Raw genomic sequence first — 16,062 nt, forward strand, 5'->3', positions numbered from 1 at the left:
AGGACAGTGATGATAGGTAGTACACGTGACATACTGCTGTTGACAAGAAGAAACAATACATGTGACATACTGTTGTTAACGTTTAACAATAATGGCTCTTTTTCCCCCCCCTCCCAGGAATGGGTGAATTTAAGGTCCATCGAGTACGTTTCTTTAATTATGTTCCATCAGGGATCCGCTGCGTGGCTTACAATAACCAGTCAAACAGATTGGCTGTTTCTCGAACAGATGGCACTGTGGAAATTTATAACTTGTCAGCAAACTACTTTCAGGAGAAAGTAAGTCATTTGGAAGCCTGATTTGGTGTTGCTGAGTTAATTTTCTTAAGTTCAATTCTGCATCTTGTATTCCAAGAGATCAAAAGAAAAGTGACTCTGGAGTTGTTTAGAACTATTTAACTTGTATAGCAAATACGCAGTTTCTTGTCTGGGCTCAGAGTTTTGTTTTGTTTTGTCTTAAGATTTTATTTATTCATGACAAACACACAGAGGCAGAGACACAGGCAGAGGGAGAAGCAGGCTCCCTGCAGGGAGCCCTGTGTGGGACTCCATCCCGGGGCCCCAGGATCACGCCCTGGGTGGAAGGCAGGCGCTAACCTGAGCCACTCGGGGGTCCCTGGGCTCAAAGTTTTGATCTGTGTAGTGTCATAAAGATACTAACTACGAGTTGTGGTGGCTCACTGCCATTTGACAACTGAAGGTTGCTGGATCTTTTGGTCACAACAAAAAGGGAAACTGTCAAGATCATTACTTTATATCAGTTTTTGCACCACTGCAACTTTGTAAGGTGGCGTTTCCTGCTGGGATTGTCCATACCCATTTCATTTTCAGCTTAGAAAAAAACCAAAACATCTTAATAGCAAACTTTCTGGTAGAATGCCTGAGTGGCTCAGTGGTTAAGCCTCTGCCTTTAGCTCAGGTCAAGATCCTGGAGTCCTGGGATCAGGGTCCCGTGTTAGGGTCCCCCGCAGGGGAACATGCTTCTCCCTCTGCCTATGTCTCTTATGAATAAATAAATGAAATCTTAAAAAAAAAAAATCCAACTTTCTGGTGACATGATGGTAGGAAGATGGATTTCTAAGTTCATCTATCTGAGAGAATGTAGACTTAAATGCCTGTATTTGAAAGTAAAAAAGGAAAATACTATTTGGGTGTATACAGAGGGCAATTGCAGCAGCATATTTTTCAAAGGCACTGATTACTGATTCAAGGTGCAACAAAATAATTCACACTTATTGTGTTATGGGTCCTAGACACTGAATGGATGCCTGTGGATGGATAGATGGTTAAATGAATGAATTCAGTGTTTAGCAGCCTAGAATTTGAAATTTAGGCACCTTGCGATTATTTCTAAACGAGTGGCAAGTATAAGGCATTATAACAAGTGTCAGAAGCCCAGCCTTGAAGGAGCTCAACGTCCAGTGGGGGAAATATGACTATACAATTTCCAAACAGGTAAATTTTATGATAAAGCTAAGCACAGACATAGAATCTTAGTAAAGAGTTGCCTTACTCTGATGATGTGGGTTTAGGAATTGGGGAAAGGGATGACTTAGTTGACCCCTGAAGAACTAAAAGAGTTAAAAAAAATTGCTCATTACCACAAATATGTCACATTTTGTACTATGAAAAATGTGCTGTGGCACATGTTTATTACATTCTGTGATATTTCTTGTTTTTTATGACAGTTGTAATTATATAATAATTTGTATATTTGTTTAATGTTTTTCTTCCCTACTGAACTTCAAATTTTAGGAAGGGGCCATGTCAGTGATGATGTTTTTTGTTGTTTTGTTGTTGTTGTTTTTAGTATTTTATTTATTCATGAGAGACAAAGAGAAAGAGAGAGAGAGGCAGAGACACAGGCAGAGGGAGAAGCAGGCCCCATGCAGGGAGCCCGATGTGGGATTCGATCCTGGGTCTCCAGGATCATGCCCTGAGCTGAAGGCGGCGCCAAACCGCTGAGCTACTGGGGCTGCCCGTCAGTGATGTTGATAACTGTGTTCCCAGCATTTAGCAAGAGCCTACTACATAGCCTCTCCTGAGTTAAGATAGGATTCATGAATATTTCAGCCATTCTTTTACTGAGTATCCCTTATTTTCTGTTCTCGTTTCTCCTTTTCTCTTTTTCATTTTTTAAAGATTGGATTATTTATCTGTTCATGAGAGACACAGAGACAAAGACACAGGCAGTGGGAGTAGACAAAGACATAGGCAGTAGGAGAAATAGGCTCCCTGTGAAGAGCCTGATTTGGGACTGTCTCCGGGATCAGGACCTGAGCCAAAGGCAGACACTCAACCACTGAGTCACCCAGGCATCCCTTATCTCTTCTTTTATCAACAATAATTGGTTCAGTCTAGTCTTTTTTTCCTCCATAGTCCCTCCCCTAATATTGTTAATCATTGTCAGAGCAAGAAAAAATTTTGTCCGTTAGAGTGAAAAGAGTAGGGACTAAGAATAAGAATTAAAATATTCTCTTCACATTTGCCTTTGGCACTTTGAGCAAGCTGCTTAACCCACAAGTACTTATGTCATTTCAAGTTCAAAGAGGAAAAATTGTAGCTACTCAGTCCCTTTCATGCTGAGAAGGTTTAAGAATAAAATGCATTGATATATATGAAAACTTTTTAAGTGTTAAGAAAACACTTAGAAATCTGAGACTTAAAAAAAAAAAATGAAAGAAATCTGAGACTTGGGTGCCTGGGTGGCTCAGTTGATTGAATGTCTGCCTTCTGCTTGGGTCATGATCCTGGGCTCCTAGGATGGAGTCCCACATCAGGCTCCCCACTCAGCAAGGAGTCTGCTTTTCCCTCTCCCTCTGCCCCTCCCCCCCCCGCTTGTGTATAATCTCTCATGTTCTCTTTCTCTCTCAAAGAAAATCTTTAAAAAAAAATCCGAGACTTGAATGAAACACTGAACTACATCGTTTATTTTATTTGTAAAAGTTTTTATATGTTTATTTATTTTGATTTATAATCTCTACACTGTGGGGCTCAGACTTACAGCTCAGAGATCAAGAGTCACATGGTCTTCTGAATGAGCCAGCCAAGTGCCTCCATTTCTTTTATTTAGAAAAAAAAACCTTTTTAAAAAAAGATTTATTTATTTATTTATTTATTTATTTATTTATTTATGGGGGGGGGGGAGAAGCAGGCTCCATGCAGGGAGCCTGATGTGGGATGCGATCCCAGGACTCCCAAGGATCACGCCCTAGGCTGAAGGCAGGCACTAAACTGCTGAGCCACCCAGGGATTCCCCTCCAAAATAAACTTTTTATAGGTAAAATTGACACTATAAACAGCATGTACTTAAAGTATATACATTGATAACTTTGACATGCATAAACCTTTGAAACTATCACCCAATTAAGATAGATTTATTTATTTTTAAGTTTTTAATTTTATTTCTTCGTGAGAGACACAGAGAAAGAGGCAGAGACATAAGTAGAGGGAGAAGCAGGCTCCCTGCGAGGAGCCTGATGTGGGACTCAATCCCAGGACCCCGGAACTCCGATCTGAGCCAAAGGCAGACGCTCACCCACTGAGCCACCCAGGTGCCCTTATTTACTTTTTTTTTTTAATTTGGATATATCAAATACAATTAGGTATAGACTTTCTAGTGAAAAGGTTTTGCTGAACAAGTCCTAGGGAAAAAACAACTGTATAGATAACTAAAATTTTAATCTAGAAAATGAAAATATTAATAAACATCTTCTGGTAAAATAAAATCCTACACAGTTATTTCTAGGGAAGTGTTTTAATTTTTACCATGTTTTCTGTGACCACACAGTGCTGCTAGCTGGTAAATTCATGGTGGGTTGACGAGTTATGGTATTTCTGTAGTTTTTTCCAGGTCATGAATCTCGGGCTACGGAAGCTCTGTGTTGGGCAAAAGGACAGCGACTCTTTAGTGCTGGACTCAATGGAGAGATTATCGAGTATGATCTGCAGGCATTAAACATCAAGTACACCATGGACGCCTTTGGAGGACCCATTTGGAGCATGGCTGTCAGTCCTCACGGCTCTCAGCTTTTGGTTAGTAAGCAACTATTGGTAATTTGAAGACTTTATTTTTAAGTAATCTCCATACCCAACGTGGAGCTCAAACTCATGAGCCCGAGATCAAGAGTCACACACTACCAACTGAGCCAGCCAGGCACCCCAACTGCTAATAATTTAAAACAAGATTTCTCTTGTGCTCACTCACTTCTTCTGTGTTCACAGGAGGGTAAAGTTAAATTTTATTATGACATGTAGCAACTCCGATCTGAGGTTAATTCCAGCAACCCCAATAAAAGATTGGAGTTGATATTGGGGATTAAAAATCACTTGTCCTGGGATCACTTGTCCCACATCAGGCTCCCTGCATGGAGCCTGCGTCTCTCTCTGCCTGTGTCTCTGCCTCTTTCTCGCTGTGTCTCTCATGAATAAAGAAATAAAATCTTTAAAAAATAAATAAAAATAGAAATAAAAATAAAAACCACTTGTACTTTTGCATCCTTTCTGCTGCTACTTTGAACCTTTTATTCATTTATGAAATGAGAGGGTTAGTTTGGTTCAGTATTTCTCAAACTGTACTTTGGAATTGGAAGATGTAGAGACTTTTTTGTTGTATTGTGCTTTATGTTTTATGGTAAATATCATTTCAGAATATGGCATGTTAACGTGAAATCCTCCTGAAGATTCACAACACACTAATGTTCGTTAAAAGTTCTAGGAGGTTCTTCCACAAGTTAACTTATGCAACTATGCTCTACTACAGTGTTTCTCAAAAATTCTGTGCGGACTAAGAAGACAACCTACCCCCCGGGCCAACCTCCACACACACACACACACACTGTTATCCTTAAAATGGATATTTCCAGATACTGCATTTTTTCGGAAAAGTCTATGATTCTTGTTTGATTTGCACTAATTTATACAGTATCTTGTATAGTTAATGGGTATTTTATTTAGGCCATGGGTCTCTAGCAGATAGGTGCTGTAAAATCCTACTTCTATTCCATGTCCTGTACAGGAATTGGGCCACTAATTAGCCTGTTTTCTGACTAGGACATGAAGCCTGCCAAAAATATACTGTCAATTCCTTGATACCAGTAAGCTTTTTCTTCTCTCACATACTGTTTTTCTCTCACAGCAAGTGACAGCTTTACAAAAGAAATATTTGTATTTGTAAAAGCATATATTTAGTTCTACAAAATGCTTGTCTTCTCTATTTACTTTTTCTCTAATAGGTCGGCTGTGAAGATGGATCTGTGAAGCTATTTCAAATCACTCCAGACAAAATTCAGTTTGAAAGAAATTTTGATCGACAGAAAAGTAAGGATCATTTTTTGGTGGGGCCATGAGTAACCTTAACTACAAGTAATTTTGTGTGCCACTGGGGTTAGGTTGTTTTCCCATGGTTCCAGGTAATGTTTTATCTGCATGCCAATTTTTTTTTTAAGATTTTATTTATTCATGAGAGACACACAGAGAGAGAGGCAGAGACACAGGCAGAGGGAGAAGCAGGCTCCAGCCTGACGCGGGATCCCTGGTCTCCAGGATCACGCCCCGGGCTGAAGGCGGTGCTAAAACACTGAGCCACCCTGGCTGCCCTTTGCATGCCAATTTTATGAGTGTAGGGTATGTGCTTGAAGCCATCCTTCACTCAGGCTTTGTCTATCCTGTAGCATATAGTTGTGATTGCTTTCGAATTAGAAAAACTAGAAATATGCAGGAAAGCAAGTGTTTCTGTATAAGTCACTTTGTTATATTCTTTTTGAAGTTTTAACACGGTGCGTAAAGTCTTAAAACTAGAATTTTAAAACAATTTCCCATGTTCCACTTGGACCAGTTGACACTGATATCTAGAGCAGGGGTTAGCAGACCTTTTCTGTAAAGATAGCAGGTAGGAAATATTGTAATTTTTGCAGGCCATGCTTTCTGTCAACTCTCTTGTCCAATAAAAGTAAGTAGCCATAGATAATAAACAAATGGGTATGACTGTGCTTTGGTAAAATTTTATTTATAAAAAAAAAAATTGGTGGGCCTGATTTGGCCCTTTGGGCCATAGCTTGCTGACCCTTCTAGAAAACAGTACCTGTCCCATGTATTCTGTGTCCATTAGTAATATTAATTATCTGCTAGTCAGATTCCTTTTGTTTTGAATATCTTTTGTATATTCTTTTATTTATTTTCTCAGTAATTCATTCATTCATTCATTCATTTGTAAAGATTTTATTTTTATGTAATCTCCACCACCTATCACAGGGCTTACACCTACAGCACCAAGATCAAGAGTCTCATATTCCACCAACTGAGCCACCTAGGCTTAGGTGTTTTATTTATTTGTTTATGAGAGCTCAAGTAGAGCGAAGGGAAGAAGGAGAGAGAATCTCAAGTGGACTCCCCACCAAGCATGGAGCCTGACATGGGACTGGATCTCATGACCCCCAGATTATTACCTGAGCCAAAATCAAAAGTCTGACACTCAACAAACAGACCCACCCACATGCCCCTTGGGTGTTCCTTTTTAATTACAAAAATGATAAAATGCTTAGTCAAAACTTGTGTGTTTAGCCAAATGTGAAAGAGAAGATTATCTCATTCCGCTCTGTGGACAACATTTTAGAAGTAATCTTCTAGACTTTTTGCATATTCATATAGACAAATACACAGGAGTGCTTGTGCTTATTTTCTCACTTGGTATATTACAACTAATCTTCCATGTCAATCATGGCTGTTTGCATGGCATTCCATTTTATGGTGTTCTGTAATTTATTTAACCAAACTCCTCCTATTGATGGATATTTATTTATTTATGATTTTATTTATTTATTCGTTCATTCATGAGAGACAGAGAGAGAGAGGCAGACACAGGCAGAAGCAGAGGGAGAAGCAAGCTCCATGCAGGGAGCCTGATGTGGGACTCGATCCTGGGGTCTCCAGGATCACGCCTGGGCTGAACGCAGACACTTAACTGCTGAGCCACCCAGGTGTCCCTGTTGATATTTAAAAAAAATTTTTTTACTACTATAATCAGGGTAGCAATGAATATTCCAGTATATATATTTTTGAATACTCCTACATGTATTTCTCCTTGATTAATTCCCAGTGGAATTGCTGAGCCAAATATGCACATTTAAATTTTGTTAGGTTACTAACATCACCCTCAAAAAGCTGTATTTTTCTTTACACTCTTACTATTTCTACGTTATTAAAATAATATTAAATACTTGATTATGGATTCCAGGACAGAGGAGTTCCTCATCTGTTATAAAACAGTTCTTCACCAGAGTGTAGTAGATGATAGTTAAGATTGCAAAACACTAGACCTGTAGATAATTATCAAAGGAGAACTCAGTTACCCTTTACTGTATAATTATGTGTATCTCCCTTTCTTTTTTGTTGTACAACTCCCAAGGTCGCATCCTGAGTCTCAGCTGGCATCCCTCTGGCACCCACATTGCAGCTGGCTCCATAGACTACATTAGTGTGTTTGATGTCAAATCAGGTGACTGTTTTCTAAGTTCATTTGGGATGTGTGTCTTGTTTGTCAGATTCACAATGGTGGTTTCCAAAAGCTTGAGCCTTTGTTCTTTCAATGAGTTTAGGGCCTAATCTCTCAGTAACCTTCTGAGATGCTTGCCACAAATTTCACTCCTTTATTGGATTGCTTCTGCTGCTTTTGGGGGAATCCTGGGTCTTCAGTGAGATGCATATGTTTTATCTAGTAAGAATTCATATGAAAGTTCACCCTTAAATAAAATTTAAAAAAAGAAAAAAAGTTCACCCTCGAGCAATATAATATTTACAACAAATGACCAGTTAGAATAACTATTTAATATATACCGGACCTTGGTAAAAGTAGATGTCTCTCTTTGAGAAGCATAAGGTCTTGGTAGCATAATTGGTGAGGTATGAGATCAGAAAGGTAGAGAACCATCTCCTTTTCTCTATTCTTGGCATACAGAATTGGCTTATGGAATCCTTCAGTGATGAGACTGACTTCGACTTGTTAGGTGGGCCCCTCTATACTCCCATCTAAGATGGGAAGTAAAACAGGTCAGGTTTGTCTCGTTTTTCTTTTCTTTTTTTTAAGATTTTGTTTATTTATTCATGAGAGACACAGAGAAAGAGACATAGGCAGAGGGAGAAGCAGGCTCCCAATGGGGAGCCTGATGTAGGACTCGATCCCAGGACCGTGAGATCACAGCCTGAACCAAAGGCAGATGCTCAACCACTGAGCCACCCAGGTGCCCTTTGTCTAGTTTTTCCTTTCCTCCATGCTTAAATTTTTTCTTATCTGTTACACATGCATAGTCAAAGAACTCCTTGAGGCTTGTTACAAAGAAGCAGATTGCCCCTCTCTCCCTTCTCACTCCTCAGAGGCAGCCATCTATAACTCTTAGCTAATTCTTTTGATGTTTACCTCCACCTATGTACATGTATACATACACATATGTGTTATGTTTTGTCTCACTGATATATCCTCAAATTCTTCCAGTTGTATAAATTAGGTTCAGATTTGATTTTCTTTCTACCACCTTTATCTTCTTGAAAGATTCTCCCCCCAGAGCCTTCTGACCTCCAATCTAGTATACCAATTTTTGGGCCTGTTGTACCTCTCTGTAGGTTTTGAACCTTGATTTCTCAGTCATTCCATGGATCTCCTTTACTCCTCTCTCAGGTGGAATCCCCAGTTACCATTCACTTCCTGATTTATCCTTTTGTTTGGTGGATCATTAGAAGGTTCATGAGCTAGCTCAGAAATTATTTTTCCTTAGAATTTTGAAGGGAATTGGCTCCATTGTCTTCCAGCTTTGAATATTACTATAGACTCTGATGCCATGCTGGGAGAAGATCTTTTGTATAGGTTTTTTTGGTCTGTTTTTCCAAGGAGCTGTTAGGATCTTTCCTTTATTCTTACTGTTCTGAAATGTAACAATTAGGTTTCTTGATGTGTGGATCCATTAACATCAGTCATATTAGATACTTGGTAGATTATTTTAATCAAAAACCATTTTTCAGTTTTGAGGGACATTTTTTTTTCTTAAGATTTCTTTCTTTCTTTCTTTCTTTCTTTCTTTCTTTCTTTCTTTCTTTCTTTTTCTTTCTTTTTTTCTTTTCTTTCTTTTCTTTTCTTTTTTCTTTTTTTCTTTCTTCTGTAGAGAGCACAGTGGGGAGGGGCGAGGGAGAGGGAGAAAGAGTCAGTTCCAAGCAGACTCCTGATGCAGGGCTCAATCCCAAGACCTGAGCCAAAACCAAGAGTCAAAGACGTTTAACTGACTACATCATCCAAGTGTTCTCAGTTATGGGGAAAATTCTTATAATTATTTGGTTAACAAACAAAAAAATTATTTTGTAAATAAGTTTCTCTTCATTTTCTTTCTGAAATTTTACTATTTTGTTGTTGGCTCTTTAATTTTTTTTATCTCTTTCCCCCTCTCTTATTTTTCATCTCTTTGACTTTTTCTGCTTCCTGGAAGTTTATTTTTATTTATTTATTTAGATTTTATTTTAAGTATTTGGTACCCCCAAGTGTGGGACTCGAGCTCACAGACCCAAGATCAAGAATCACATGCTCCACCAACTGAGACAGCTAGGTACCCCTTGTCTTTATCTTTAAATCCTGTTACTGAGTTTTTCATTTCTGCCATTTCCAAAGGTTTTTTTGTTTGTTTCCTGAGTGTTCTTTTTTATAGCATTTTTTTGTTTCATTATATACTGACTTCTCTTTCTAAGGTTATTCGAGATAGTATTTGTCAAATATTCTTCACCCTTGCTCTGTTTTTTTCCTGGTATATTTTTCTGATAGTTTCTCTGGCTTCTGCCTTTCACATTCAGGCTTTGCCTTTTACATTCAGGCTTTGCTCACAAAAGCTCAGGCTTTTGTCTGGTAATTCCTTTCCTGACCACATGTGTGGAGCTTATTGCTCATGAGCTTCACTGAAGAATGATCTGGCTGGAGTCTTAGTTTGGGGAACCTCCAAAGACATTGGCTTTTTATATCTTTTTTCTTAGGCTGGTCATATTTCCCAGAAATGTTTTTTATTTTCTTGCCTGTGATAGTCTGGTTATTGGTATTCTGGGAAGAAAATGGGTGTTCTCAACATTCAGTTAATAAATTTTCGCTTTATCTTTTTTCCATATAGTAATCCCACCCTTAGTTGTGCCTGATATTAGAGAATGACTCTCCATTCTTGTTTGAAGTGAAGTTTAGGGAGTTGCCTGGCTTTTTAGTTAGGGAATAGTTATCTGGAGGATCTATAAGTTTCTAAAACTTTGAACCAATTTCTCTTTTTAGTTCCATTTTCACTTCTGTTTCCAGAGTTTTTGGGGTCACCACAGTTGCTGAATCTTCTGAGGATTTCATGGTATAAATCAAGTGGCTTCCTGGCTCCCCCCCCCCGCCCCCCCGTTGACTTGGGTCTTAATTTCAGGGCTCTGCTCTGTCAGTTACTACTTTATGTTTGCTTTTTAATTCCCAAAATTTTGTCATTTGTTGTCCTCTCTCCATTTCTTGGTATTTTAGAAAAGAGCCAAGTGTCATGAACATTGCTTTTAGGCGGTTTTAAGTAAAGTCTCAAATGCCTCCTTTCCATTTCACCTCCTCTCCTCCACCCCCCCCCCCCCCCAAATTTCTGTCTCTAACCGTCCTTCCCCTTTCCCTCCCAAAGTCTACAGGTAACCATTTTTGTGTTTTGAGACTGAGTCCACCATAACTAATATTTACTGGCTGTTTGTGATCTGTGCTCAGGCAGCTAACAGGTGCGTTTTGAAGACAAAAGAAGTAAGTACCATTCAAATTTGGGCTTTTCTTATTTTTCAGGGAGCACTGTTCAGAAAATGCTGGTGGATAGGCAATATATGGGTGTGTCTAAGCGGAAGTGTATCATATGGGGAGTGGCCTTCTTGTCTGATGGCACTGTCATAAGTGTGGACTCTGCTGGGAAGGTGCAGTTCTGGGACTCAGCTACTGGGACACTTGTGAAGAACCACCTCATCGCAAATGCTGATGTGCAGTCCATTGCTGTATCTGATGTGAGTATGGTCTCTATTTTGAGCAGTCTTATACAAACAACCTGGGGGATGAATACAGAAGGCCGGGTCAATGATGGGGCATAAACAATGTTCCTTCATACTCAGTATTTTATGGAGGAAGATGAGTTTAGGAAAGTGCATTTGAAACACACATAGTTTCTTTGAACCCTCTTACTCTCCTAACAACTAGTTAGAGAATATAGAGATTTTCTTCAGACACTCACCACCGCCAGTTAATCTAGTCTGATTTAGATAGGCCACAAGTACACTAGAAGAATCTATTTTATTTTTAAGATTTTCTTTATTTAGTAAATGAGGGCAGCCTGGGTGGCTCAGTGGTTTAGCGCCGCCTTTGGCCCGGGGTGTGACCCTGGAGACCCGGGATTGAGTCCCAATCGGGCTCCCTGCATGGAGCCTACTTCTCCCTCTGTCTGTGTCTCTGCCTCTCTCTCTCTCTCTCTCTCTGTGTCTCTCATGAATAAATAAATAAAATCTTAAAAAAAAATATTTTCTTTATTTATTCATGAGAAACAGAGAGGCAGGCTCCCCACAGGGAGCCCAATGCAGGACTCCATCCCTGAACCCAGGATCGTGCCCTGAGCCAAAGGCAGCCACCCAGGCGCCCCATTCTAAAAGAATCTTGGGAAGTGCTATTTTCTTCTTTTTATAACTCTTCTGCTTCCTATGTTGGGAAATTAGGAAATAACTTTATAGTGATTTTAAAAATACTAAATTTCTTCTATTTGAGTACGATTTAAGCAGACTTGTGTTGAACAAGTGTGCCTCTTCCCTTTTGGTAAAATGATTTTTTATTTTTTTATTTTTTTTTAAGATTTTTAAGATTACCAGGCATCCCTGGCAAAATGAATTCTTCATTAGAAACCTTTAGGTAGGGGCAGCCCGGGTGGCTTAGCAGTTTAGCACCTGCCTTCAGCCCAGGGCCTGATCCTGGAGCCCCAGGATCGAGTCCCATGTCGAGCTCCCTGCGTGGAGCCTGCTTCTCCCTCTGCCTGCGTCTCTGCCCCTCTCTCTCCTCTCTCTCTCTCTCTCTCTCTCTATTTCATAAATAAAATATATTAAATAAGAAAGTTAGAAAAGAAACCTTTGGGTATTTTGGTACACCTGAGTAGCTCAGCAGATGACTTTGGTTCAGGTTTTGATCTTGGGGTCTTGGGATTGGCCCAAGTCAGGCTCCTCACTCAGCAGAGAGTCTGCTTCTTCCTCTCTCTCCCTCTGTCCCTCCCCAACTCATGCTCTGATAACTAAATAACATTTTTAAAAAAAGAGGGGGGCCACCTGGGTGGTTCAGCAATTGAATGTCTGCCTTTGGCTCAGGGCATTATTCTGGGGTCCAGGATTGAGACCCACATCAGGCTCCTTGTGGGGAGTCTGCTTCTCCCTCTGCCTAGGTCTCTGCCTCCCTCTCTCTCTTTCTCACTCTTTCTGTATCTCATAAATAGGTAAATACAATTTTTTTTTTTTTTTTTTTTTTATGATAGTCACACAGAGAGAGAGAGGCAGAGACCTAGGCAGAGGGAGAAGCAGGCTCCATGCACCGGGAGCCCGATATGGGATTCGATCCCGGGTCTCCAGGATTGCGCCCTGGGCCAAAGGCAGGCGCTAAACCGCTGCGCCACCCAGGGATCCCTACAATCTTTTTTTTTAAAAAAAGAATCCTTTGGGTATTTTAGCATTGGAGCATAGGAAGTGACTTTGAGATTTGCTGACTAGATCCTTTATTCTTTGTGTTTCTTAGTTTGAGACTTGTTTGCTATCTTAAGTGTGGACATGCAATTTCTAGTGTAGAGATCACTCATGCCTGATTTTCTTGCCTGTAAGTTTTCTGTTCCACTGAACAGGTTTCCTATGAGAACAATTTGATGGTTATTAAAGCCCTGTGAAACATTTAGATGTTATGTGTAACTGTAAGAAGAATAACTTGAAATGAGTGGGAGAAATTTCCTTTTCTTTTTTTTTTTTTTTTAAAGATTTTATTTATTTATTCATGAGAGACACAGAGAGAGGCAGAGACACAGGCAGGGGGAGAAGCAGGCTCCATGCAGGGAGTCCGATATGAGACTTGATCCCAGGACTCTGGGATCACACCCTGAGCCAAAGCAGACGCTCAACTGCTGAACCACCCAGGCGTCCCCCGTCTTTTTTTTTTTTTTTTTTTTTTAAGATGTTATTTAGTTACCAGAGCATGAGTTGGGGAGGGACAGAAGGGGAGAGAGAGAGGAAGAAGAAGCAGACTCTCTGCTGAGTGAGGAGCCCGACTTGGGCCAATCCCAAGACCCCAAGATCATAACCTGAACCAAAGTCAGACGCTTAACCAACTTAGCCACCTAGGCACCTCAAGAAATTTTCCTTTTAAAATAGAGTTTTGAGGGCAGCCCGCCCGGGTGGTTCAGTGGTTTAGCGCTGCCTTCAGCCCAGGGTGTGATCCTGGAGACCAGGGATCCAATCCCTCGTCAGGCTCAATGAATGGAGCCTGCTTCTCCCTCTGCCTTGTGTCTCTGCTTCTCTTTCTCTCTGTGTCTCTAATAAATAAATAAAATATTTAAAATAAAAGAGTTTTGAAAAGGTGAGGCAGGTTTTATATTACTTAAAATTTTTAATAGTATCTGTATTTATAGTTTTGTTTACATATATATTCATAATATCTGAAAAGATTAAAAACATTAATGGTAAGTTTTAGGAAAGTTGGAGTGGGCAGGCAGGAGGCAGGCTTAATTTGTACTGTGTACTATTCTATATTGTCTGATTTTCTACCATGTGCCCATAATTAATGCATTGCATTGAATCTTAGATACATATGATTGTGAGACATGCCGTAATTTTGTTATCATGGAAAAGAAGAAACCCTGCCAATTAAACTATGGCAGTGCTTTTTTTTATAATAGTTGTATAATACAAACTATTATAAATTGATACATTGTTTCAGCTTTTTATTTATTCATGATAGTCACACAGAGAGAGACAGAGAGGCAGAGACACAGGCAGAGGGAGAAGCAGGCTCCATGCACCGGGAGCCCGACGTGGGATTCGATCCCGGGTCTCCAGGATCGCGCCCTGGGCCAAAGGCAGGCGCCAAACCGCTGCGCCACCCAGAGATCCCTGTTTCAACTTTTTAAAAGAAACTTATTTTTAGTAATTTTTTTTAAGATTTTATTTATTTATTCATGAGAGACGCACACAGAGAAAGGCAGAGACACAGGCAAAGGGAGAAGCAGCCTCCATGCGGGAAACCTGATGTGGGACTCGATCCCAGGTCTCCAGGATCACACCCCGGGCTGAGGGCAGATGCTTAACTGCTGAGCCACCCAGGCATCCCTATTTTTAGTAATTTAAAAAAAAAATATTTTATATATTCATGAAAGGCACAGAGAGAGAGGCAGAGACACAAGCAGAGGGAGAAGCAGGCTCCATGCAGGGAGCCCAACATGGGACTCAATCCCCAGGACCATGCCCCGGGCTGAAGGTGGCGCTAAATCGCTGAGTCACCCTGGCTGCCCTCACTCTGTCTTAAGTAAATAAATTTCGGGCAGCCCCAGTGGCCCAAAATTTACATTTTGCTTATTAGGGAGACTTTTACTTATTAGAGACTCTTAAACATTAATTTTTGTTCTGTCACTTTTGTGCATATGTAACAAGGAAAGTATTAGTGAAATAAGTGAGTAAGGTATTCCTAAAACATCTTCACATGCACGGATGGACTGTAACTTACCTTTTAACTTGGTCCTCGGAGTCCATATTTCCCACACTTGCCTCCCAGCCTCCATAGTATTAGTAGTAGTTGCTCCTCTGTAGTCTCAAGATTTTTTTCCAGGTTTTTGACAACCATTCTGCAAGTTGTATTTATTTGGGCTTTGTTGTTTCATTGTTTTTAAGTAGGCTCCACACCCAACGTGGGGCTTGAACTCAAAACCCTGAGATCAAGAGTTGCATCTACTGACTGAGCCAGCCAGGTACCCCCATTCTGCAACTTTGATGTTTGCTCTTTACCTGAAGATGTCATACATGTGCAGGTTGACAGCTAGAAGATATCTTGGTTTCAGAGATGTTTAAATGTGGGCAAATGTATGCCTGAGAGTCAGTGAATTGTGTACTTGTTATTTTTAAGGGGAAAAATGTATTTGTACAAATTGCAACCCTCAGAATGCTTATCACACACACTACACTAGGGCAGATTTGGGTTTGAATCTCAGCTGCAGCACTTAATAGCTACTACCTTCCTTGGGCAGGCTATTTCTTTCTAAACCTCAGTTTCTTCTGTGAAAACAGTGTACTAGTAATACTTCATAGAGTTTGGGGAGGATTAAATAGGTAGTGCATGAAAGGTGCTAAGTGCAGTATCTGGCACAGAGTGAGTGTGGTATTGGCATTATTTTCATATCTCTTGAAATTGATCCTAATTTGAAGGGTTTTCTCCACTACACTCTTTTGCCAGAAGAGCTGATTATTTTTAGCTATCTTTTTAATGGATTTTCATTGACTGAAGAGTGAATAGTGGCAAATACTCAGTCCTTTGATCGTTTTAGATGTCTTGCACCCTTATCAAGTAGGTGAGTACTGATACCTGCAGGGAGTCATAGGGAACATTTGCTTTCATTTAGAGGTCAGTCTTTAGATTGTTTTTCTGTGTGAAACAGTCACTCTGTGATTAAATTAGGACACTTTCCCCTCTCCCTTTCCAGGTCAGCTTTCCCCTTGCTTTGTTCCATCTGTGCCCTAAGAGAGCCCTTTTCTTTCATTTCTTCTATGATCTACCTCCAGGAAAGATGATATGGAGTAAGTTAGTGTTGCCTTCTTTATCCCTCTCTGTAGGTGGGATTTTGTGCAAACTGCCCCACCTTTTTTTTTTTTTTTTTTTTTTTTTTTGGGTAGATGAACTGTTTAGTTGGAGATGGGGAACAGTCTGTGAGCTCCTAAGTTGCTCAGTATCTCCACTTTTGCTTGGGATAATGGTTTTCTTTTCTTTTTTTTTTTAATATTTTATTTATTTATTCATGAGAGACACACAGAGAGAAGCAGAGAC

At 40.0% G+C, this 16,062-nt stretch overlaps 1 protein-coding gene across 1 annotated transcript in view; it reads left to right on the forward strand.

Moving 5' to 3' along the window:
* Positions 1-16,062, forward strand: part of UTP4 (UTP4 small subunit processome component) — a 36,013-nt gene that overhangs the window by 1,180 nt on the left and 18,771 nt on the right. The window contains exons 2-6 of the mRNA XM_072816455.1: positions 118-278; positions 3,843-4,034; positions 5,234-5,318; positions 7,405-7,494; positions 10,813-11,024. Of these exons, the coding sequence (XP_072672556.1) occupies positions 120-278; positions 3,843-4,034; positions 5,234-5,318; positions 7,405-7,494; positions 10,813-11,024 (738 nt within the window). The 5' untranslated portion in view covers positions 118-119. The remainder of the gene's footprint in view (positions 1-117; positions 279-3,842; positions 4,035-5,233; positions 5,319-7,404; positions 7,495-10,812; positions 11,025-16,062) is intronic.

The sequence above is a fragment of the Canis lupus genome, chromosome 3, assembly GCF_048164855.1.
Source record: "Canis lupus baileyi chromosome 3, mCanLup2.hap1, whole genome shotgun sequence".
Taxonomy (NCBI): domain Eukaryota; kingdom Metazoa; phylum Chordata; class Mammalia; order Carnivora; family Canidae; genus Canis; species Canis lupus.